The sequence below is a fragment of the Embiotoca jacksoni genome, unplaced genomic scaffold (assembly GCF_022577435.1).
Source record: "Embiotoca jacksoni isolate LCO1_2020_lvr unplaced genomic scaffold, fEmbJac1.0.p SCAF_13, whole genome shotgun sequence".
Taxonomy (NCBI): domain Eukaryota; kingdom Metazoa; phylum Chordata; class Actinopteri; family Embiotocidae; genus Embiotoca; species Embiotoca jacksoni.
Window position 1 is genome coordinate 10514636 of NW_027185263.1, and position 22143 is coordinate 10536778.

Genomic DNA, 22143 nt, shown 5'->3' on the forward strand with positions numbered 1-22143 from the left:
AAGAAAAAGAAATCAGAGGGAGTGGAAAAAAAACAAAAGTATTTTTTTGATTCAAGGGTCAAAGCAGGGTTCATAAATGTGTCTTTATATTGTGGCAGGGAATCCAGTGTGTTTTAGTATTTGTGCTGTATACAGTGAGTGAGTGAGCACTTTGTGAACATGTTTCATTACATATTTCGGGGTGTGTGTGTGTGTGTGCGTGTGTGTGTGTGTGTGTGTGTGTGTGTGTGTGTGTGTGTGTGTGTGTGTGTGTGTGTGTGTGTGTGTGTGTGTGTGTGTGTGTGTGTGGTCTTGCAGGGCTTAGTAGTAATCTGATGAGGAACGCTTGTTCGCACAGCGCAAGGAGCTCTAATGACATAAACTCTGCAGGCCTTGATTAATTTGTAGCAGGGCAGCCATGATGTTTGTCTTAGTGTGTGTGCGCATGTGTTGGCCACTGATATTATCTATGCGTGACTGTACTTTGACCACTGACCTCCAATGTAGTTGTCACAAACAAACATGGTTACGCGACCCTGTCCTCAGCTGTTTTTCATGACACAAGTGTTCAACTTTCTTGTTTGTTCACCAGCATCTGCAGGTAACGTCAACTTTATGATAATAAATTACCTGATGATCAAACAGATCTCAACCTTGCAATTGCAACATGCAATCAGCTTACACACTGCAGCTGAAAAAGATGTGGGTGTGTGTTTGCGTGTGTGAATGGTGGGAATGAGAGGATCTCTGTGTGTCCTATATAGGTTACTAGCTAGTCAGTTGTGCAACAACATAGAGAGCACATTCTTTCACAAGCACTTCACTCCGTATGTTGAAATTGCTGCTAACCTTTGATCTTTAATTAACCCACACACACAAGGCTTTCTTAAAGAGTAAGTATAACAGGTTGTTGTAGATTGAATATTTTAAAGTAGTCAAGATTGTGTGATTGTGTGTGGACACAGGGACTTCAGATTATGTTTTGAGACACTACAGGAAAATCAAACTACTTTTACTATAAAAGTAGTGAATTGTCTGCTGCCAGTCTTCCCTTGTTGTAATGAGTGCACATTAAAGAATTAACAAATAACTAATCTAAGAAAGGTAGAAGAAATAATACACAATGTAATGCATTGACAGCCTCCAAAAAATGAAGCTTACAGTATATTGAAATTGTAATGTTTAGTTGTTCTCATTATCTACCTGCAGTTAAGGAAACATTTTTCAGTTGGTCAATGCTTCTCTCTTGTGGGTAAAACAGGGAGGGCTGTTGGTAGCGTGCGAACACATACACACAGTTATGATTGTACCCACCCTAAACAGCATCTCCAGACCCCTCTGACCCTCCCTCCCCCACTGTTTCCTTTTTAAATCTGACATTATCATCCTCAACTCTTCCCTTTAACATCTCCCGCCAGTGTAACAGTAACAGCATCACACTGGACAGTCGCCCACATATATCAAATCTTTAATTTACCGTAACTTACGATGTATATAGAGTGGTTTCTTTGGGTTAATTGACATTCTCAAATGTGTCATAGTTTACACAACACTGATGCTGCCTTACAAAGACAGAGAGACAGAGGTTTAAAAAGGGATCTAAAGTTAATGCAGTTAACGAAACTGTATAACAGATAAATAAGTAATAAGATCCTTTTCAGCTAATAATCAATGCATTTCACAGACATAAAAATATATTATAACATGTTTAGTCACACTCAAACTACTTCTGTAATGATTTTTATATTTAATAACAGCTATTCTTATTTGTTTCTACATAAACACACACATTAAAGCGGGCTCTGCTTACTGTCAATCATCTAACAATAACAGGAAAACAGAGAAGGAATTTATTTCACAAGGAAATAAATCTCCAAACTTGACTGCACAGCCACATGCTTTGGGAACAGCAAAGTACATTAAACAGTGTTCCTTTGAGGACATTACATGATACAATAATGTGTAGATTTATGTTAAAAAAAAACAAAAATAAGTTGTTGTTTTTTATATCATAACTACTTGTTGTCTTCCATTGTGACCTGCTTCATCAACAAATAAAATCTAAATTCCATTATCAAAAAGTCATGGCCTTTAAAAACCTTATTATAAAAGGAAGAACCCCATAAAGTGTAGATTTTAATCTTTACATCCACACCCAAGACATTTTAGCACCACAGTGACAGTAACTAAAGCCAATAAAAAAAAAGTTTCCTTGTGTTTGCACATTATAAGTACACAACAAGGGGAAAAAAAGATGAAGAAAAGTCAGGGGTGGGAGGATTGAATGGTGTTGACAGGAACAGGTAAGTCAAATTATGAGAAAGCCATTTAGAAACAGAAAGAGATGTTATAAAAGTGTCCTCTGAAGCATATAAGAGCCACTGAGGATTGAAACATCCCTTCACACCCTCACACTCACACAGGGAACACCGTGAGGAAATACAGACAATAAAAACAGAAGAAACTTTGTTAAATCCTTGTTAGGTAAGTTTTTCTTCTACATCTAAGAATGCTTAAAGGCTACAGATGAGATCACAGCTGTATGAACTACCATAAACTTTACAATTAAATTGTATAATGAATAAGTATGGTTTATTTTATGGGCATGCGTTAACCTGGAGATTATCGGCCCTGTGTTGCTAAAATATACTTTCTCCAAAAGAAGAAATAGTAATGATCATAGTGCTTTTATCCAAAGGGATGATTTTACATGGTTTGTAAAATAAATGCTGGAGAGAAAACTATATCACAACAAATTCCTTTCCTGGACACAATACTTCTGGTTACTGACCAAGTTAGTAAGTACTTTGCATATACGTGCCGCACCGTTAAATGAACTCCATGTAATATTTGAATGCGTGTACAAGTAAACTATAAATTATTTTAAATCTCTGTAACAAAAGAAAACAACAGGTTTACAATATTTTGCTTTCTTTAGACTTCAAAATTTACAAACAACCAGTTAACATGTTGACATATCACTGTTTGTCTGCACAAAAACGAAGATGACACATTTTGAGATCTCATGTTGCATAAATACTTATATTATGCATTACATATTTTATATGTAGGTACAGCAAGGAAACAGAGGCTTTTTGTGTTTTACATTTGATTGAATATTCTGTAACATGCCTGTTGAATATTTTGTTAGTTTTTTATTTAAGGGTGCAGAACAAAAGTTTGAACTTTAACCACCTGAAATGGAAATTTGTACTGAGGGTAAAAACAACAAATGTGTAAATTGCTGTTATTGTTTGGGCCTCTGGTTGGTCTGGATTGTCAAGTGTCACATATGGTTGGTGGCTTAACAAGGTTGAAAAGGACAACTGAAAATATTCATAAAAACCTGCAGTCTGTCATCGCACCGTTAAATGAACTCCATATGAGTGTGCTTTCTGATTATCTTTCCATTACCTCCAGGTCCATCCACTGAAGAGGAAAATGAAGTTGATCTTTAAAACCACTTTTTTCTATTTGCTCCTGTTCTGTGTAACCAAGACATTAGGTAAGCGTGTTTGCTTTGTAAGTCTGATCACTAAAGGATTTAATATGTAAAGTTCAATTATTACAGACTGATAAAATATTCGTTTTCTCCGCACTTTGTGCTGTCTTCACACAGCCATGCTTTAAGATTTCAACTTCCTCCTCTGTTCCTTTCTTAAGGCATCAATATCCAGTCTGTCCCAGAAGTCAACAGTGAGGGTGTTGTACAGGTGGAGCTGAAGAAGACTGTGTCTATGGTTTGTCGGCCTGATGGCGGCTCTGACACTGAAGCTGATGAAGAGCTGGTGTGGCTCAGGAATGGTGCTCTGGTGGCTCTGAAAGAAGGAAACAAGAAGGGTGGCAGCAGCGTGTGTGTTACACCTGTTGTCCATGAAGATAACGAGGCCACTTTCACCTGTTACCTGAGCAGAAATGACACATTCAGGGCCTCTGTCACCCTCAATGTCACATGTGAGTGAGTCCATTTCAAGAATTTTCAGTCTATAATCTTTAAATACTATATTTACCACAAGACAGTGGGCAGGGAGGGGAAGCGGGTGTCTTTTTTGATTCTCGTTACAACTGTGCACCCGTTGTGGTTAAAAATTTGCAAGTTGTAACCAAATTTCTGCAAAACTACTGGCATTCCCATTCGACACAGCTGTTCGCAGTTCTATCTAAAAAGTGTCAGTATACTAACATGCTTAACCAAGATGGTTAGCGTCATCCTGTGGGAGCCATGAATGCCAATTTTTCTCATCAATATGTCCCATAGTTTTGGGGTTCTTTCTGTTGGAGCCAGTCTGGCCTGTTGTTTGACATACAATTTAAAGTTCGGGCATTGCTGCACTCTGCATATTTCTGCTTTAAGTGATGTGCATGTATCTGAAAAGAAAAAACACATTTGCTACAACAACCTCAGCTGCATTAATATTTTCTCTTCAGTTGGCCCACAACTCTCTGGGTCAGAGGAGGTTACAGTGGAAAAGGAGGCTGAGCTGGTCCTGCGGTGTGACATCTGGGCCAATCCGCCGGTCTCATCTGTGTCGTGGACACTAAATGGAAGCAAGGTGGATCTATTAGCAGGTGGCTTCAGTGTGACCAATGACGCCTTTACAAGCCAGCTAAAAACCAGCAGCGTGGAGGACAGCTTGCATGAGGGCACTTATCAGTGCACGGCGCACTTTCCCATGCATGGCGAACACAGCAAGCTTTTCCATGTCACAGCCACAGGTCAGTTCACTGGAGCAGTCAGCACTCCACAATGTTACCGATGCCACATCTGAGTGTTGAATACTTTTATTTAATAGACGATTCAGTCAGCCCATAAAATGATGGCTCAGTCAGTGATGTTAGTGAACGGGGTTAATTGTCTTCCTCCTCATTTGTAGAAAAGACCTTGAAGTTCCCGCTGATGCCGATGATAGCAGCAGTGGTGGTGTTGTGCTTCACTGCGCTTCTTGCCATTGTTTCACGGTGGGACAAAATCACAAAGGTAACTCTGGAAACACACACGTTAGCACTACGATTGAGTCGTTATAACCCTCTAATGCTCTAAATCTCTTTCAACAGTGCTGCAATTAAGTGGTGCCCAAAGAAGCTGGGCGTCTTCACCTCACCAAATGCGACAAGCCGTGAAGACATCACCACTCTATTTTGCGTACAAGAGACTGTGATTACCCATTCATGTAGCCTAGTTTTTATTTTTGTCATCATATTTTACATTTTTTAAAGGAATGTTTTGGAAACTGCATGCACTCACTTTGTTGACGAGAGTTTGAAGACTCATCTCTGTCTGTTTTCAGTCTTTGTGCTATGCTAAGCTAACTGCCCAGTGGTAGTAGTTCTATACACAGACAGAAGAGAGGGGTTCATCTTTTCATCCAACGCTTTTCAGTAAAGCAAATAATCATTGGCTTCAAAATTTTTCTTTTAAAGTCTGACAAAATGTTGCATGCCATCTGTGTTCAACAGTTGGTATTTATTTGACCATTAATCATGACAGGAGGATCCCTGAAGTTTGCAGTTGAGCTTGTTACTTTTCATCATGGGATGCACCCTGACCATGATGATCCAAAAGTGGGTTTTAACACTCCATGAAAGAACACTGACATTGTCAAGGACACTGCTCTTCTGGAAACATCAAAAAATAAAATGCCACAAGTTTAACTGTATATTTGAGAGTTATGGTTTAGGGTTAGAATATAGGGGGCAGTGAGTTAATGTAGTTAGTAAAGCTCATCTCACCAGCACAAAGCAGAATTTAGCATAAACTTAGCTCACTGTAGTTTGAATCATCTAAGACTAGAATTGTTTTTTTGCTTTGTTTTTAACTATAAGAGAATTTTTAAAACAGTTGTTCCACATTGAGAAATTAACAGACATAGACAGATAATATACTTGACACTACCATTTTCTAATTGCAGGCGCATGACAAAATTGCATACATGTTGTCTTTATGCACTGACATATGATGAGTGTATCTGCTCTTTTTTTGGGGGGGGGGACCAGCAAGATACAAATGCTTGTCAAGCTATCTAGCTAAAACTTCTGCTACAAGATTAAAAAAAAAAAAAAGCAACTTCTTAACCGAAAAGAAATATGAACTTTTATTAAGCTTTGGTTGATGTTTTTAAACCTCCCAGTGTAAAATGATGTGCAGTTTTCAGAGACATGTCATCAAACAGTTAAAACCATCAGACTAAATGTTCATGAAGGGACTGCCTCTGAATCAAAATCTTGGTGTCTAGTTTCCACATTTGCATTGAACTTTAGCTCCTGACTCAACAGTACAATCACAGCTTGTTAAAATCACGTTATACATTTACTCTTAATGAGACAAAAGGACAGGGATTGCCAGGTGTTGAGGTTCAAGGTCAAGGTCATTGTGTTCTTACCAATAAAGAAACATTTAACAGGTTTATATAAAATAATGCAATAATGATCAAGGACAACAAGAAAGAACAGGTATGATATCAGCTTCAGATGCTCAAATACAATATGAAGACAGGCTTGTTGTCTTAGTGGAGACTTTTATTGTGAAAGATGCTGCTTGTTAGGCTCACAGTTTTGAATCTCTAATCAATACTTTCTTTACTTGGTTTCATGAATTTGAACAATTACATTTCCAATCCATCCCTGGTGGGAAATTCTCAACATCAACTGTGTGCTCTAAAACACATTTTAAAAAGAGAATTGATGTCAGGCTGAAGAAAGACCTCTCTCAACTGCAATGTGTCAAAATGACAACATGAATATTGCTCAAAAGCTCAAATTGATTTGTATTTAGCGTTTATAAAATTGTAAAAAAAAAAAAAAAAAAGAAGTTGAATTCTGCATTTAGATAAAAGAAGACAAATTGTAGTTTCAATTACTCCATAATGAGTGTTCAGGTACCGAGAAGCAGTCCTTCTGTATCTTCTTTAATGGTCCCTAATGATACACTGATCTTTGCTTTGTGTCATAGACATGTGATGAAATGCTGGGAACCATTTTAATGTGTTAAATATGTTTCGAGCAGTAAGTCTTGTACAACTGACACATATTAAAATTGTATTTACAGAATACATGCAAACAAATGGACTAAAATTTTAAAAAATCATCCCAAAGCACTGGTGTATTAAAAACTTTTCAGAAGCAGGTCTGTAGTGACATCTGCTGGTCACCTACTTTCACACTCCTCCTATCCAATGACATACAATGTGTGTTCATGTGCAAATTAAGACAGAATAAAATATTGATGTGTAAGAAATTGACATCCTCCACCTGTGGATGACAAATGACAGATTACACGTATCATTATATAATCCAATAAAATATTAATAGCATGGCATTAAAGATCTTTAATACTGAACTGTGTTAAACTGAGGTGTGTATGTGTGTCATATTTGTTTTTATATTCGTGTGTAAGTGAGAAAAATATTAGAAAAGCCATGAATATACAACAATGCAATACAACAACACAAACACAGACTGGCCTGTTAGTTCTATCAGCATCTGTCTCTGCCAGTCAGTAAAACCTGAATATCATAAACCTCACAAAGATAAGTTTTATTGCTGAGCATGTTGTGTTGGATTGCATTTGACTGCAATAAGGAATCTCTTCAATATTTACACTGTCAGGAATCTTGCACATCAATCTTATGACTACATGCCATTATTTTATATGACCATATGACTGTAACATATGAATCTATTATGAATACAAAAATAAGGCCCAGAAATTTCTCCATTTTGATTCTTGACTATGAAATTTTAAAGAACTTAATTACAAAACTCTTCTTTATCTATTGTAGTGTGCTACCAATCGAATAAAAAAACATTAAGAAAATCTAAAGAACCTGGAAAACATATTGTCAAAGCATTGTTGGTTGAAATCTTGTTTCTTTTCTGTGTATTATGTATATATTATGTCGAGAATATTTCCTGTATATTAAACTTGGCATTCAATAAATCTAAATTTAAAATCAATAATGCATGTCTTATCTGTAAACGAATCTCATTCCCACACACCATTTTAAATATATATTCAACGTCAATTCTAAAAAAAAAGTTCTCATAGGCCTTTTAATTTAATTTTATAAATGCATTGTGAAAAAAAACATACCGAACAATTTATTTTACATCTTCAAAGTGTCTATTTTCAACGTACGTTTTTCACGCTGTACCACATAAAGTGCAATACTGGGCTGAAACGACATTTTTACGTCAGTACGCAACGTGATAAGTCATTTGGGGCGTGGTGACGCGGATCTGCGTGCAGTTCTCGGTCCACCGCCAAATTCAAACAGTGGAAGAAAGAAACAGGAGCTGCAGGAGCGGAGAACTTCATATACTCACAACCGACATTTTCAGGTGAGATATCGGTGCAGCAGATGGTTGGCTAACCGGTCTTCTTTTGTCTTTCTTAAATTGTTTAATGGAGATATATTTCTGTATAAACTGAGGTATTACTGTTGCAAGCTCACGGTGCCTTCACAAGTGCAGCCCTCTTTGTGTGTGTGTGTGTGTGCGTGCGTGCGTGCGTGTGTGCGTGTGTGTGAGTGTGATGATAACAGACCATTTACTGATCGTGATACTATTTGATGACATTTCATTGTTAAGAGTGTGAGTTGTAAAACGTCGTTCTCATTTGTCACATACGTGATAGTTCACTGTTATTCCCTCCTCTGGTTTGTTTTCAACGCAGCCATCCTCGGTTAATTTAAACAGGCCAGGACAGCCCGCAAAGCAACATTGTCCTGATCAAACAAAAGAATCGGGAGCTCCCATTAACGCGGTTATTGCTGCTTGATTGTAGAGGTTGTTACGGGTCACTTTCACCTTCATTTCTCACCTTTTTTTTTTTTTTTGTCAGTGACAGAGCACTGTGTGACGTAATTCATTAAATTAACTTTTACACTCAAATAAGCCTTTGCATGATCATGATTGAAATGCACTTATTGTAAGTCGCTTTGGATAAAAGCGTCAGCTAAATGAAATGTAATGTAATCTAATCTAATCTTCCTTGTCTTTGTCTTGATATCTTGAATTCTCTCTTTTACTTCATCAGCAATTGTGATTTCTTATTCATCATCTTGTGTTTCAGTGTGACTGTTATAGTGAAGTTATTTATAAAGTTATATCCTGTTCACATGTCTAAGTGTCCTTATGTTATCTGTCTCATTAGTGTATGAATGGGTGAATGGAAAAACCATGTTAAAGCGCTTTACAAGTACAGACCATTTACTCATACAAAGCTGAGTAAAGCAGCCACATGAGGAAAAAGATTGGTTCTTGTAAATGACTTGAAGTGTTTGGATACAGTGTGAAGTTTGTTTTAACTATAGCTAAAATTGTAGTATTAAGGCAACAGACAAATCAATAGCTCTAATTATATTTGTAAAGTGCTTGAAACATCTCTTTTAAGAAAGTTTTATCATTTTTGTCATATATTCAGCTTTTTGTTGTTGTCTCTCCTCAGATCAGGCAGTATGTCATCTTCAGTGATGGATGCGGTTGGCAAAGCCGTGGTTGGAGTCTGGCGGGCGCATACAGTCCTGGATGAGTCCGACGGGGCGGAGAGTCCCGAAGCCCCCGACCGTTTCCGCAAGCTTCGCTCCTCGTCTTCACTCAACTCTCTACGAATGTCTTTGCGCAAGCGGCTCCCGCTGCGCTCCGTCCAGGCCAATTCCCTCCCAGAGAATCCGACTTTGGACACCCCGAAGGAGCAACCAAAACCCAGCGCACTCCGCAAACTCACTCGTAGAGCTCGGAACTCCGTCAGCGACGTGTATCAGGTAGATGAATATGTATGGTTGCAATGTGGAGGTGGAGGTGCCAGTCCATACCGAGTGAAAGTGTCGGGAAATCAAATAGCTTTCTTCTTCTTCTTCTTTTTTTTTTTTTTTATTCCATATGAATTAACATCAAGAACATCCCTTTTTTTTCTTATTATTGTCGTCATCTCCCTCTTTCTGTGCATCTTTCTCTCTTTCACCCAGAGGTTTCAGAGGAACAAAGAGATTTCCCGTGAGGACTGTTTGGTAAAAACCCCAGGTCGCGATGGAGAAAACGCTGGTCCATCAAATTCTTGCACCCCAAAGCTTAAGCTCCGAGCTACAACACCCAAACGCACCCCCAGATCAGCAGCCACACCCGGCCGTACGCCAGGCTCTCGAGGATGGAGGGCTTCCGAGGCTTCTGTACCGGGGGTGAAACTGGGTGGAGGCAGGCGGCAACTGGTCCGCATGGCAGCGTTACGAAGTCCTTTTGCCTCCCCTAATACACAGAACCAGAGGCAGTGAGTTCCATAACCAGCTTCACAGTTGTATTCGTACATTATACTTATATTTTTACTATATTTCCGTGATTTATGCTTTTTTTTGTTTTAGCTTGTGAGTATCTGTTTTCTCTGCTGTAATAGAACATTTGACCGAGATTTGGAGTCAGTGTCCAGTGGACTCAGGAGGCTCAAACATCTGTCCAAGGCCTTTGATGACTTCATTGGCAAAGAGGAGAGGTAGAGCTCTTTCTATCTCTGTGTGGTAAATTGTTCATTCTCTGTTTGTTGAAGTTACTTTTAGTCCAGAGTGTTTGCATTTTGTGTGTTATTATTTCTTTAGAAAAAGAGTAATTGTGTTTTTGTTTTTTTGTTTTTTTAAAAGGCAGGTTTGGGACTGTTAAACTTTTTCTGTGTGAATCAAAGTGTGCGTTATAGGTGAATAGTAGTATTGTGTGTATTTGAGGAAGCCATCACTCCGTTTCCTTTTCCTCATACATACTGCAATCTGCCTCGAGGAGAGCACAGAGGAGCCCTCTCCATAATCTCAGACTGCAGTGCAGCTTGTGGGTCCCCAGACTTCCTCCCCCTCCCCCCAGACATTCTTCCCGCCTAGGTTTAAAAACTGGGCTTGTGTTTCTGGTATTCGAAGAAGGAGGGAGTGAGGGGGAGAAAGTATGGGTGTGGGAACTGGAGCCATATTAAATGACAAAAATGTGTGCGTTCTTTGCATCACTTCCTGTGTTGACATTCAAAATCTTAAACCACTGTCAGATCCGTAAAGAATTGAACTCCATGTGAAAAGCAGGAACGGACATGAACAGTGAGCTTGTTTGTTATTTGTTTGCTTTACTTGCATTCCTCACTGTATGAAAACATCTTTTCTTTGGAATTAAAACGAGTTTGTTTTCCACCTACAACAGGCAGTTCAACTATTCCCTAATTGCGGAATAGGACAGAAGGTAAATTCACATCTAAAAAAAAAAAAAAAAAAATCCCACTAAAACCTGATGAGTTGTGGAAACGCATGCTCCGAGTGTGACCAATTCTGCCACATGACAACGCATGCCAAGGCTAACCATGCATCAATGCATGGGCTGCTGTGTGTGTATATGAAACTATAAGACTCTGTGTCCTTGCAATGAAAAGCTTTTCTTTTACAATTAATGAATAACTTGCATTGTCCAAACACAGGATGCTCTTCCTCTGCCAGACTCACACTTCTTTCTGACTTGATGACCCTTTGCTTTGACCTTTTCTTTGTCACTTGATTGGCTCTTAAATACTTCCTACCACTTACCAGGTTGTCTGCAAGTCTCACAGAAGCAATACAATTTTGAAATTTTCCAAATTCAAAGGTATGAATGGACTAAAATGAACAATGTCGTTCCTAGATACATTTCCGCCTGATAAGTTAACACTCGCTTTTATTTTGAAAGATTACAATGATACAATTTGTAAAAAATGTACATAAATATATCGTCAAGCTGGTCCCATTTTCCATTTCTCATCAGCATTAATATTGGACTGTGCTGACAGGTCATCATTGTAAATGAGAATTGGTTCTCAATTGATTTTACCTGGTTAAATAAAGGTAAAAAAAAAAAAAAAAAAAAATATGGTCTTAAAGTCTTGCAACTGAGTCGATGACACTTTGATGACTCGTCCTCCCTTGTTTATACACTATGCAGTAATTTGTGTTTTCTCTCTGCAGACATGGAACAAGGGAACGTTCTGGGGGAACGATAATGAGAAAGTTGGACCCCAGCGGTAAACTCAGCCGCTCAAACCTGACACGTCGAGCCACACGCTTCTCGAACACGATCTGCAAGGCCAACTGAACTACATGGATGTGTGTATGTAAGACACAGGACCTATTGTAGCCATGTTTTACATTTATCCTTTTTGTGGGGTCACTGTTACATATACATGTAGTGTTATTATGATACATGGCAGCTTGTCTTGTTTTTTGTTTTTTTATCTATACTGTGCATAATTAGCTGCCTCTGTGTGAGTCTTTGCGTGTTTACACATCTCAGGTTAGCTAGTTTTGGGTTAAATATCCTCACTAGCTACCAGAGGGATTTTGTTGTGTATGTATGTCATAGCTGCTACAACCAAATGTCTTGGTTACATTTCCAGAATACTAATATTTTAGGTAGTGTCCTCACTCTCTATAGAAAAGTTGTGCAGAAATCTGCTTTAAAGAGATGCTGCACAAAACCAGAATTATATCTGCAGAACTAACACTAAACTTACTGACAGCAGGGAGATTAATTTTCCTCTACTTTAAACGTATGCAATAATGTTACTAACATTTGTTACTCCTTTTTAAATGACATTTGATTATGCCAAATTGTAAAGTCTATTTTCTATGAAAGGGAAGTTGTTTTTTTTAAATATCACTTAGGCAGTATTTGAATGGGAACTTTCTTTGAGGCGGAGGTCGGCACTTGTAACGGCCTGTGAATGATTAATGCAGCAATACAAGTGTACACATAAATCATCTGATAATGTGATGGGGAAGATTTAATGGCTCATTACCAGTTGATGGCCATGATGATAATGTTATAAAGACATATCCAGCAAGTTATTAGTGCAGTGACTGTCAAGATAACAGCCTCAAATGAAGCAAAACACTGTTTTTTATATATTGGTACCTCTTTTTCTGCATTAATAGGAGAAAAAAGGGAGAAATTGTGTCTTAATGTGAAAATAAGTTCTACACAATAAAACGATAAGCTTCAAAACCCCCAACTGTATTGTCTGTAATGTTTTTCTTATCACATATTAATTGCTATTCTCCTAAGGTTATTGCTGATGTCTATGGAAAAATATCAATACTGTCTTCAATTAAAATGAACTAGGCACTGTAGCTGTCAAATATTCAGTCTTTGTGTTTTTTTTATACCACCAGAGCACATCTGAAATGGTCATGAACTTCACAACTTTAATGTCTTAGTCCTTCATCACTGCACAAATGGATAAATACTAACCTTTTAGGTAAAAATGATTGTTTTTAGATTTAAAAAAGACAACTTAAATATGCAAAATATTCAACATGCTTTTAATAAGAAACGTTTAGTAACTTTGCAATGTGAAATGCATTAACTTTTTACACCATTACAATATTTAACATACAGATGAGTGAAATTACGGTTTTACAAATTAGGCAAAACAATGTGGGTGGGTTTAATGGACTCTTCATGTTTTTTCTAATTGGGTTCTTACTGTTCTCTTGTTTTTTACATATTGATTGAATGTCAGTGTACACACATCATTTGATCAACAGATGAAAGTGTAATGTGTATGCTAAGACTATAAACGGATAGTTTAAGATATATTTGAAACAAATTGCTACTGTATTATATTTCAATATAATCACATATCCATAAATTAATAATGCATTTACTTAGTCAGTGTGTATTTAAATGTGATGCTCTTGTACACGTTTAACTCCACCACAATTATTTACAGCTACAGTCACCATTTACATACATATTTTCTCCAACAAACATGGGCTGTTTATAGGGTTTCATGCAACATTAATGATTAAACTACTCAACGGTATACAAATACAACGAATAGCTCCAAATCAAAATGCTCGAGATCAAATATTTCTGTATTCTATAAAGTAGTTTTGGATATAACCAGACAAGCGTGTCCTCGTGTGCCGCATCACGATCACAGCAGGTGAAGCGAGACTCGCTCGGTTTGTCCCTTGCCGGTAGCCGTCATTAGCTCACGCTTCGTTGAAATCGCTCCGCCTGTTCTGTCTCTCAGGCTTTGTACCCAGAGCTGAAACCACGCCACCGCCACCTTCTCCAGGATACCGGGGCTGCTAAACATCAGAAAAATGGCCCTCCACGTTCCCAAAGCTCCGGGCTTTGCCCAAATGTTAAAAGACGGCGCTAAGGTGAGATTGAATCCGCGTGTTTGGGGAGGGAGGGGGGGTTCAGCTCAGTCTGGGGTCGCTTTGACCGGGTGGTTTTCAACGAGCGCCGTAGCTAACGTTAGCCCCTGAGTTAGCACGTTTATTCACATGTCATGTGGGAGACTTCTAGAAAGCAGGCGAGGCCGCTCGGAGCTGCGGGACCCCGGGGCTGCTCGGGCGGATGACAGACTGCTTTCACGGGTCTTTCACAGTTAGCATTGAAACATGACGTACACTGTATGTCTGCAGTGTTTCAGCAGCGGGGGATAACTCGGGACTGCAGTCACACCCAGTTGGCATGTAGGTAACTGTCACTACCTCAGATCAGTCTGGCTGATGGTGATGCTTCCTGTTTTTTGGGTTAGCTTACATGCCTCAATTCATCTATACTTTTTTTTTTTTTTTTTTTTAATAGAGGTTTTGTCAATGCGTTTTTAAATGGTTTGCCTAGTTTTGCTGCTCTCGCATGTCTATGACATCTCATATATTTCTAGAATATCACCAAGTCATATCAATAGAATTTCTTGTTTTTAAACATTCAGTAAAGTCTGTTGATATGATTTGCTTCACTTTAACAGTTAGACAGAATGATGATAAATATTTCTTTGACATTCACACTGATTAAGTGTATTTTACCTGTCTTGAAAAGTCACAGCAGTCGAGTTCTTCTTTTGTCATCTAACAGCACTATTCAGGGCTTGAAGAGGCGGTTTTTCGTAACATCAGAGCATGCAAGGAGCTTTCCCAGACCACACGCACCGCCTATGGGCCGAACGGTAAGTGCACTCCTCCATCAGTAACGTACACGATTGTATTAAGTCTTTGTTTCTGCTTTCGCCTTTGAGAACCTAAACTGGACAACAAAACGGCAATTGCTTCGTTTCAGGTATGAACAAAATGGTCATCAACCACCTGGAGAAGCTGTTTGTCACCAATGACGCCGCAACAATCCTCAGAGAGCTTGAGGTAAGGAGACGCTCTTGTACAACTCACTGAATTTCAGTTGAATGCTTAATAAATGTGTGTTTAATGATTCCCATCAATGTAATGTGTTTTTGTAGGTGCAGCATCCAGCAGCTAAAATGATCGTGATGGCGTCCCACATGCAAGAGCAGGAGGTCGGAGACGGGACCAACTTTGTCCTGGTGTTTGCTGGAGCTCTGCTGGAGGTGGCTGAAGAGCTGCTCAGGATGGGCCTATCCGTGTCAGAGGTAAACAAGTGCAGCTGGCAAACATCATTGTGTGTCTACTTTTTAGATTATATGCCAGCGTATGAACATGTGATTATAAGGGAAAGAAAGCACCAGCATGTCAATTGAAACTTTGTTTACATCTATTTATGCATATACGATGTAAAACAGTCAGTTATGATGTTGTCATTTCATGGTGCTTAGCAGTACAAAGAAACCGGGGGAGGAGGGTGTATGTTAAATTGAATTTCCTTTTTCGGCCACACTGCACCCTTAACTGATGCCTGTTTTGCACAAATAGTGTAATTTTCTCAGAAAAGCCTGTGTCTACTTAAAAAAAGAAATTGAGAAAACAACCATGTCATTGTTTCTTCCGCTCAATGCATCTTTTCTTACCACTGACCAATCCATCCTTATAAACACTTAAATAGCAGACAGGTACAACTGAAACTGCTCTGGACTGTTGTTTTTTTTTCTTACTTAGTCAACACACATTTAGTGGTTTCTGTTTTGAATTCACCTCAGAGACTTCACTACATACAGTAACTGCTTACATGACCCAAAAAGTGGTCTTTAAATATAATCTGATACTTCTGTTAGTAGTAGTTGTAGTACCATTAGTTCTTAGAGGAATGCTAAAAGTTACATGCTGCTGTAGCGAAAAAATTTCCCCTCTGGGATTAATAAAGTAAATACCTACCTACCTACCTACCTACATGTTACACAAATCAACTAATTATTAACAATAAAAATAATTCTTGTTCTTTCCTTTACAGAGTTAATATTGATTAAGCACTGGGCCAGAATGTGAAATATTTGCATCTGAGGTGGTTGAATTGCTGCACCTTGTCATTGTGTCCTTTCCTCTTTGCCCCAGGTGATTGAAGGCTATGAGATTGCCTGTAAGAAGGCTCTGGAGATCCTGCCAGACTGCGTTTGTTCCTCAGCCAAGAACCTCCATGACATTAACGAGGTCACATCTCTCATTCGTCCAGCCGTCATGAGTAAGCAGTACGGCAACGAGGACTTCCTCGCCAACCTCATCGCACAGGCCTGTGGTGAGTCAGCAATGCAGACTACCTAAACCAACCATGGGTGTTAAAAGGTAATTATCTTGATGTCAGGATTATTTTTGTTTTTCTCTGACTTTCTTTTCTTGACTGGGTTTGTGCTACAGTATCCATCTTCCCCGAGTCTGGCAATTTCAATGTCGATAGCGTCAGAGTATGCAAGATTCTGGTAAGCAGCATTAAGAGTTGATTAAAAAAAAAAATTCTATGTGGGTGTGTTGTATGCCTCTAAGTTATAATGTGTGGGGTTTTCAGGGTTGTGGGGTGACCGCATCTTCCATGCTGCATGGCATGGTTTTCAAGAAGGAGGCGGAGGGAGATATCACATCAGTTAAAGACGCCAAGATCGCGGTCTTCTCCTGCCCATTCGACTGCATGGTGACAGAGACTAAGGTAAAGAATACGACACACTCTCTTTCATGCTTAAGAGGAAATTGATCAATAAGGACTCTGCAAACTTAAATTTTATGCTTTAGCATTACAAATGTACAGATTCTTTTTGGGCTGAATACCATTTAGCTGCTTCAGTTCTGGTGTGGCCTGCTGTCATGGGCTTTTAAAGTGTGCTGCCTTATGAAGGTGCTGACCACTGTCCTGTTTGTTCCACAGGGCACAGTGTTGATAAATACTGCAAAGGAACTCATGGACTTCAGTAAAGGAGAGGAGGACATGATGGAGGCTCAGGTGAAGGCCATCAAGGAGGCCGGTGCCAACGTGGTGGTAACCGGAGGCAAGGTGGCTGACATGGCGCTGCACTACGCCAACAAGCACAAGCTCATGGTGGTCAGGTAAGATCCACATCAATCCAAGTGATCACAGCTTTGTTTCCTTCAGAATTAAACCAGTTATGAAAAGAATCTTCCACCAAATGCAGATAGTTTGAACTAAATGCGGACCTGCAACCTGTGTTACTGTTCTTAGTTCAGGTTGACATAATAGATGTTCAGGTTTTATGTCACTCTTCTAAAACATCACATTACAGTGGAAGACATTTTGTTTGTGCCGCAAATAAAATATTTGTCATAAAAAAAAATGAAAATAAGACAGATTTCACTGTGAAATCAGAGATGTGTAATAAATAATTTTTTTTGGCACTGAATTGCTTCAATTATATCTACTATTGAAAAATGACTCGTCATTCAGAAATAAATTAAACACCCGGGCTACATCCACACTAACATGTTTTTGTTTTAACGTTTTGCTACGTTTATTCAGGATTAAATCTCATCAGTCAAGTTATCAGTGCCGGTATAGAACATTTTTGAACAAATACCCAGCATTAAGCAAAATACCACCAATAATCATCCCAGGTGCTCAAGTTATAAAGTTTGACATTTATGATGTCTTAAGTCCTTATAGACAAATAAAGACTTATTTGCTCTTTGTTATAATCTGTCATTCTGTGGCAATTATCACATATTTTTGACAGTATTATGCTGCCACACATTTTTGTTTGTACCATTCTGTAATTTTGTCTTCACTGGGGAAAAAAATAAATCAACATAATTGATGACAGTATCTGTAATGTAGTGGTATTTATGGTAGTGTATCTTAATTTGTCCCCTTTAGGCTGAACTCCAAGTGGGACCTCAGGAGGTTATGTAAGACTGTGGGCGCTGTAGCACTGCCCAGGATGGTGAGTGGTGTCTTGTCTTGTCCAGATCAAGTATTTAAATCATAATAACAAAAAAACCAAACCTTTATATGGCATGTAATTATATCTTTCTGCACTTACAGATGCCTCCAACTCCAGAGGAGATGGGTCACTGTGATGATGTGTTCCTCACGGAGGTGGGAGACACTCAGGTGGTGCTCTTCAAACACGGTAAGTCACTCTACTCCACTCTTATGAACCTTAAATGTAAACCTGCTCTTTAGGCTTACCTTGTTGTTTGGTATTGATTGTTTGAAACAGAGAAAGAAGATGGTGCCATTTCAACAGTGGTGATCAGAGGCTCCACTGACAACCTGATGGATGACATTGAGAGGGCTGTAGATGATGGAGTCAACACCTTCAAGGTTCTGGTCAGGGTAAGTCAATACAATAAACCACACTAAGATTTGTGATTAACTTTGGTAATAGACAATCTAAAATTAAATTTAAAGAATCTGTCAATGCACAAAATATTATGTTTTTTTGTTTGCATATAAGAGGAATACGCCATATTGCCATAAAAGGTCTTTGTTGTACTCCTGATATTTCTCTCAAGGAGAAATTCTTTGAAGTTGTTTGCCTGCTATAAACATCATATATGTGGAAAAGACAGAGCTGAGTTTTTATTGACTAATTTCATGCATGTTGAGTTTTAGCATTTAAGCTGAATTCTTCAGTGTTTGTCTTTCACTGTTGACCTGCACAACGGCTACAGTTTCTGTGTCATTCTTCATCTTTAGGACAAACGTCTGTTACCCGGAGCAGGAGCCACCGAGATCGAACTGGCCAAACGGATTACCTCGTACGGAGAGGTATGCAGATTTGAATGCATTAACTGAGGCGTACCACGTTCTCACTAATGACTCTAATCTTCTCTTGGATTTGCCCTTTTTGTCTTTGCTGCACCACCGGTTGATAAATTGCAGGAACACCAACCTCTTTTTCTTCCTCCCCTTCCGCAGTCCTGCCCTGGTCTGGAGCAGTATGCCATTAAAAAGTTTGCTGAAGCCTTCGAAGCGCTGCCACGTTCTCTGGCTGAGAACTCTGGTGTGAAGGGGAGCGAGCTCATTTCTAAACTGTATTCTGCGCACCACGAGGGAAACAAGAACGTAGGCTTTGACATTGAGGTGTGTATGTGTACATGAGAATGGCTGATTGTCTCCGATATCAATTAATTAAAGTTTATTGAAGACTCAGGGACTCGTTTGTGGTGGAAGGGAATAGATTTTTTTTTTTTTAATGCTTAACCATTAGTTAAAAAAAGAGTTGAAAATTATCGGCGACCTTTTCTGTTTTCCTGAATGCAAAGCAGTCCAGTGCCTTTATTGCTCAGTGTGTGTGTGTGTGTGATTCCATCATAAGACTGCATGTTCTTGACTGATGGTGAGGATGGCATGTTGTCTTCAGGGAGAAGGCCCTGCTGTGAAGGACATGCTGGAAGGAGGCATCGTGGAGCCTTACCTGGCCAAATTCTGGGGCATCAAACTGGCCACCAACGCAGCCATCACAGTACTGAGGGTGGATCAGGTGCGTAAAGAAGCTGTCATGACATGCAAAGCTCTACCTATAGTCAAAATCAGTCTCGGACATGAACATTTTATTTGCAGCTTAAAATGAATGCAGCTGTTGTTAAAGCTGGACATCGGCAATACTTTTAGTAGTATTAGTACAGTATTTTTGTTTCAGGGGGTTTTGCTGACAGTAAGAAAAATATAGAAAAATGCTTCTATCGATCTGCCAACTATAAGAATGACTACCGGCGTTTTGCTTGGTTTTCTCCAGTTGTTGTTTTTTTAAAATTGAATTTAAAATGATCTATCTATAAATTTACCTCCAGGATTTTGACGAAGAATTTGAACTGAACAAACAACGTCACAAACTTGTTTCACCCACCACCTGTATGTGTGGTCTGGAGCACACACTGATTTCTTGGAGTCTTGCATTCAAGCATGAAGCTGGAGTTTGATTTATTGAGTTATTTGTTTCTTGACAAAGGCTATGGCCTTAACATGTTTCTGTCTCCCATCAGAATAACTGTCACTTGAAGCAGAGTTGTATAAATTGTTCATGTTCTGTACATATTTTGTGTATAATTTCATACAAAACAGATGTTCTTTTAGCAGGTGTTGTGGGGTGCTATGTGATTCAGTAGTTTCCAGATAGTTGACATCAGTGTGTGTGTATATGTACGATCCAGATCATCATGGCTAAGGCTGCAGGGGGACCCAAGGCTCCCAAGCAGAGAGGCCATTGGGACAAGGACAGTTGGGATGAGGCGCCTGATAATTTTGAAACTCACCATTAGAGGGCGCGCGCACACACACCCACTCTGTCAGTAGGTTTTGGAATGTGTGTGTGCTTTAAACTCTGCACAAAAGCACTCGCTCGCTCACAGCACACTGAAGTTGTGAGATGTTTGTTGTTCGGCCTGTCACTACTAACACTGGGTGTGATACGGAACTCAGTGCAGAGAAATGTTGTATTGTTGTGTGGATTCAGTCACTTCACGTGTTTTTTTTTATAACAATACAAGGTGTGCCTCACGTCTAAACTTGCACAAAATAGATACTGTATGGTGTGACAGCATGCTGCCTGCACTCATGAACTCATTACCTTGCAGTGAACGTCTTCAGACAAGTGCAGAATAATACAATGTTGCATGTAACATCATTTAATTTAAAGGGAATATCTGAATGAGATTCAAAAGTTTTGGAGTCATTCATTTGTTTGAAGTATCTCCATTTGAAGAGGCTATGTGAAATTAACCTGTCCTGTTTGACCTCTATTTGCTGGGACCATTTTATTAGTTTAATCTTAAACGTGTTCACAGCTTGTGCTCCATATATTTTCCTTTTCAGCACATCTACTCTTACGGCATACATGTTGCCATGTGTGCTCATGAATATGTAATCCCCATAAATAGCCTTCTGCAATGTCTGTATGGATTCAAATCCCCTTGTTCACTTTTAAAATATAGTCCAGGATTCAAGCAAACATTTTGGCCACATTTGGTCATTTCTATGTTTGTGTTGTGGCAAACGTCAATTATTTCAGTTCAGGTTTCTTTGAGGTTTTAACATGCCTGCTACTGTCTAACAAGTGTTTTCGTGTCAGAGTCGATAACCCTCCACCCGTCTCGGGGCTCACTGCCAGCTGCATGAACCTTGGTGCTCTTAAGGACTGACTTACTGACTGCTATTGTTCTTTTCTCTCCCTTCAGATCATCATGGCCAAACCCGCAGGGGGACCCAGAGCTCCCCAGGGCAAGAAGGACTTCGATGAGGATGACTGAATTTGATGCTGTCCAGCTGATGCTGCTTTGACCCTGAAAGCTTCACAAACCTTTTCTACTTGTTTATTTAAAGTTCAGCTGTTCGGTTTATTTTGTAGAAATGACCTGGCATTGGTCAACAAATTAAGGTGTGAAAGTAAAAAGTACAAATTGTTCTGTTGCTTTTTATGTTCTTAGTCCCAAATAAACGCCGTCACGTCTTGGTTTGGATTCTGATTGTACTTTATTGTGTCATCGGTCCATCGTCTGTCATTGTAATGCTTTGTGTTTGTTGGCAGTTTAGTTGAGCGTTTGATCAGATAGTGAAACTTTTAATCTTGTGATTTTAGTTTTCTCTCAACCATTCAATGAGGAACGAATAGCTTGGTCTTGGTGCCATTACGGCCCAAAACGACTGCATTTCCCAGAGTCACCAGACTCCATCTTGTTTTGTTGAACCTTCCCTTTGAGCTAATCAATCAACACCATGCAGGGTTGTGTGCCAATGCTGCAAACCTGTATGCATTTTCACCTTTGATGTTGCCCCTTGGGTTTGCTCTTAACATGTTAAAGCTGCAGAAATAATTCATGCACTGCTTTATTTGTAGAACAAGTGCAAATGCAAAAGTCAGTTGAAGATTTATCACCAAATGTCTTGGTAGAAAGCATCCAGAGTTTTAATGAGAAATTCTATGTTTTCTTATTCGTAAACCAGAAATCAATGCAAATGATGTAAACATTAACAGAAACTCACTATGTGTAAATGGTGTTTGCGGCTCTGATTACGTTGAGCAGCAGGGGG

General features: G+C 39.1%; 3 protein-coding genes across 5 annotated transcripts; all 3 read left to right on the forward strand.

Annotated features, from left to right (window-relative positions):
• The first annotated feature begins 524 nt into the window (after positions 1 to 524).
• Positions 525 to 6848, forward strand: tmigd1 (transmembrane and immunoglobulin domain containing 1). Its single transcript, XM_069145583.1, has 6 exons — positions 525 to 580; positions 3400 to 3484; positions 3643 to 3933; positions 4408 to 4695; positions 4854 to 4957; positions 5035 to 6848. Exons 2-6 carry the CDS (start codon positions 3421 to 3423, stop codon positions 5044 to 5046), a joined length of 759 nt encoding a protein of 252 aa, XP_069001684.1. The 5' UTR covers positions 525 to 580; positions 3400 to 3420; the 3' UTR covers positions 5047 to 6848.
• A 1417-nt stretch (positions 6849 to 8265) lies between these two features.
• LOC138195934 (protein PIMREG-like) lies at positions 8266 to 13055 on the forward strand. The gene is made up of 5 exons (XM_069145585.1): positions 8266 to 8316; positions 9425 to 9740; positions 9945 to 10243; positions 10367 to 10462; positions 11937 to 13055. Exons 2-5 carry the CDS (start codon positions 9435 to 9437, stop codon positions 12061 to 12063), a joined length of 828 nt encoding a protein of 275 aa, XP_069001686.1. The 5' UTR covers positions 8266 to 8316; positions 9425 to 9434; the 3' UTR covers positions 12064 to 13055.
• A 933-nt stretch (positions 13056 to 13988) lies between these two features.
• On the forward strand, positions 13989 to 21565 carry cct8 (chaperonin containing TCP1, subunit 8 (theta)). 3 transcript variants are annotated; one of them, XM_069146384.1, is made up of 16 exons: positions 13989 to 14138; positions 14842 to 14932; positions 15043 to 15122; positions 15218 to 15367; positions 16224 to 16404; positions 16524 to 16585; positions 16672 to 16809; positions 17026 to 17204; positions 17986 to 18052; positions 18154 to 18241; positions 18332 to 18447; positions 18811 to 18882; positions 19033 to 19197; positions 19478 to 19597; positions 20268 to 20405; positions 21291 to 21565. In XM_069146384.1, the coding sequence occupies exons 1-15, from the start codon at positions 14079 to 14081 to the stop codon at positions 20373 to 20375; spliced, it is 1677 nt and encodes a 558-aa protein (XP_069002485.1). In that variant the 5' UTR covers positions 13989 to 14078; the 3' UTR covers positions 20376 to 20405; positions 21291 to 21565. The 3 variants fall into 3 exon arrangements, with proteins under 3 accessions (XP_069002485.1, XP_069002486.1, XP_069002487.1); XM_069146385.1 differs by having other exon boundaries at positions 20268 to 20401; XM_069146386.1 differs by lacking the exon at positions 20268 to 20405 and having other exon boundaries at positions 13990 to 14138.
• Positions 21566 to 22143: the final 578 nt, after the last annotated feature.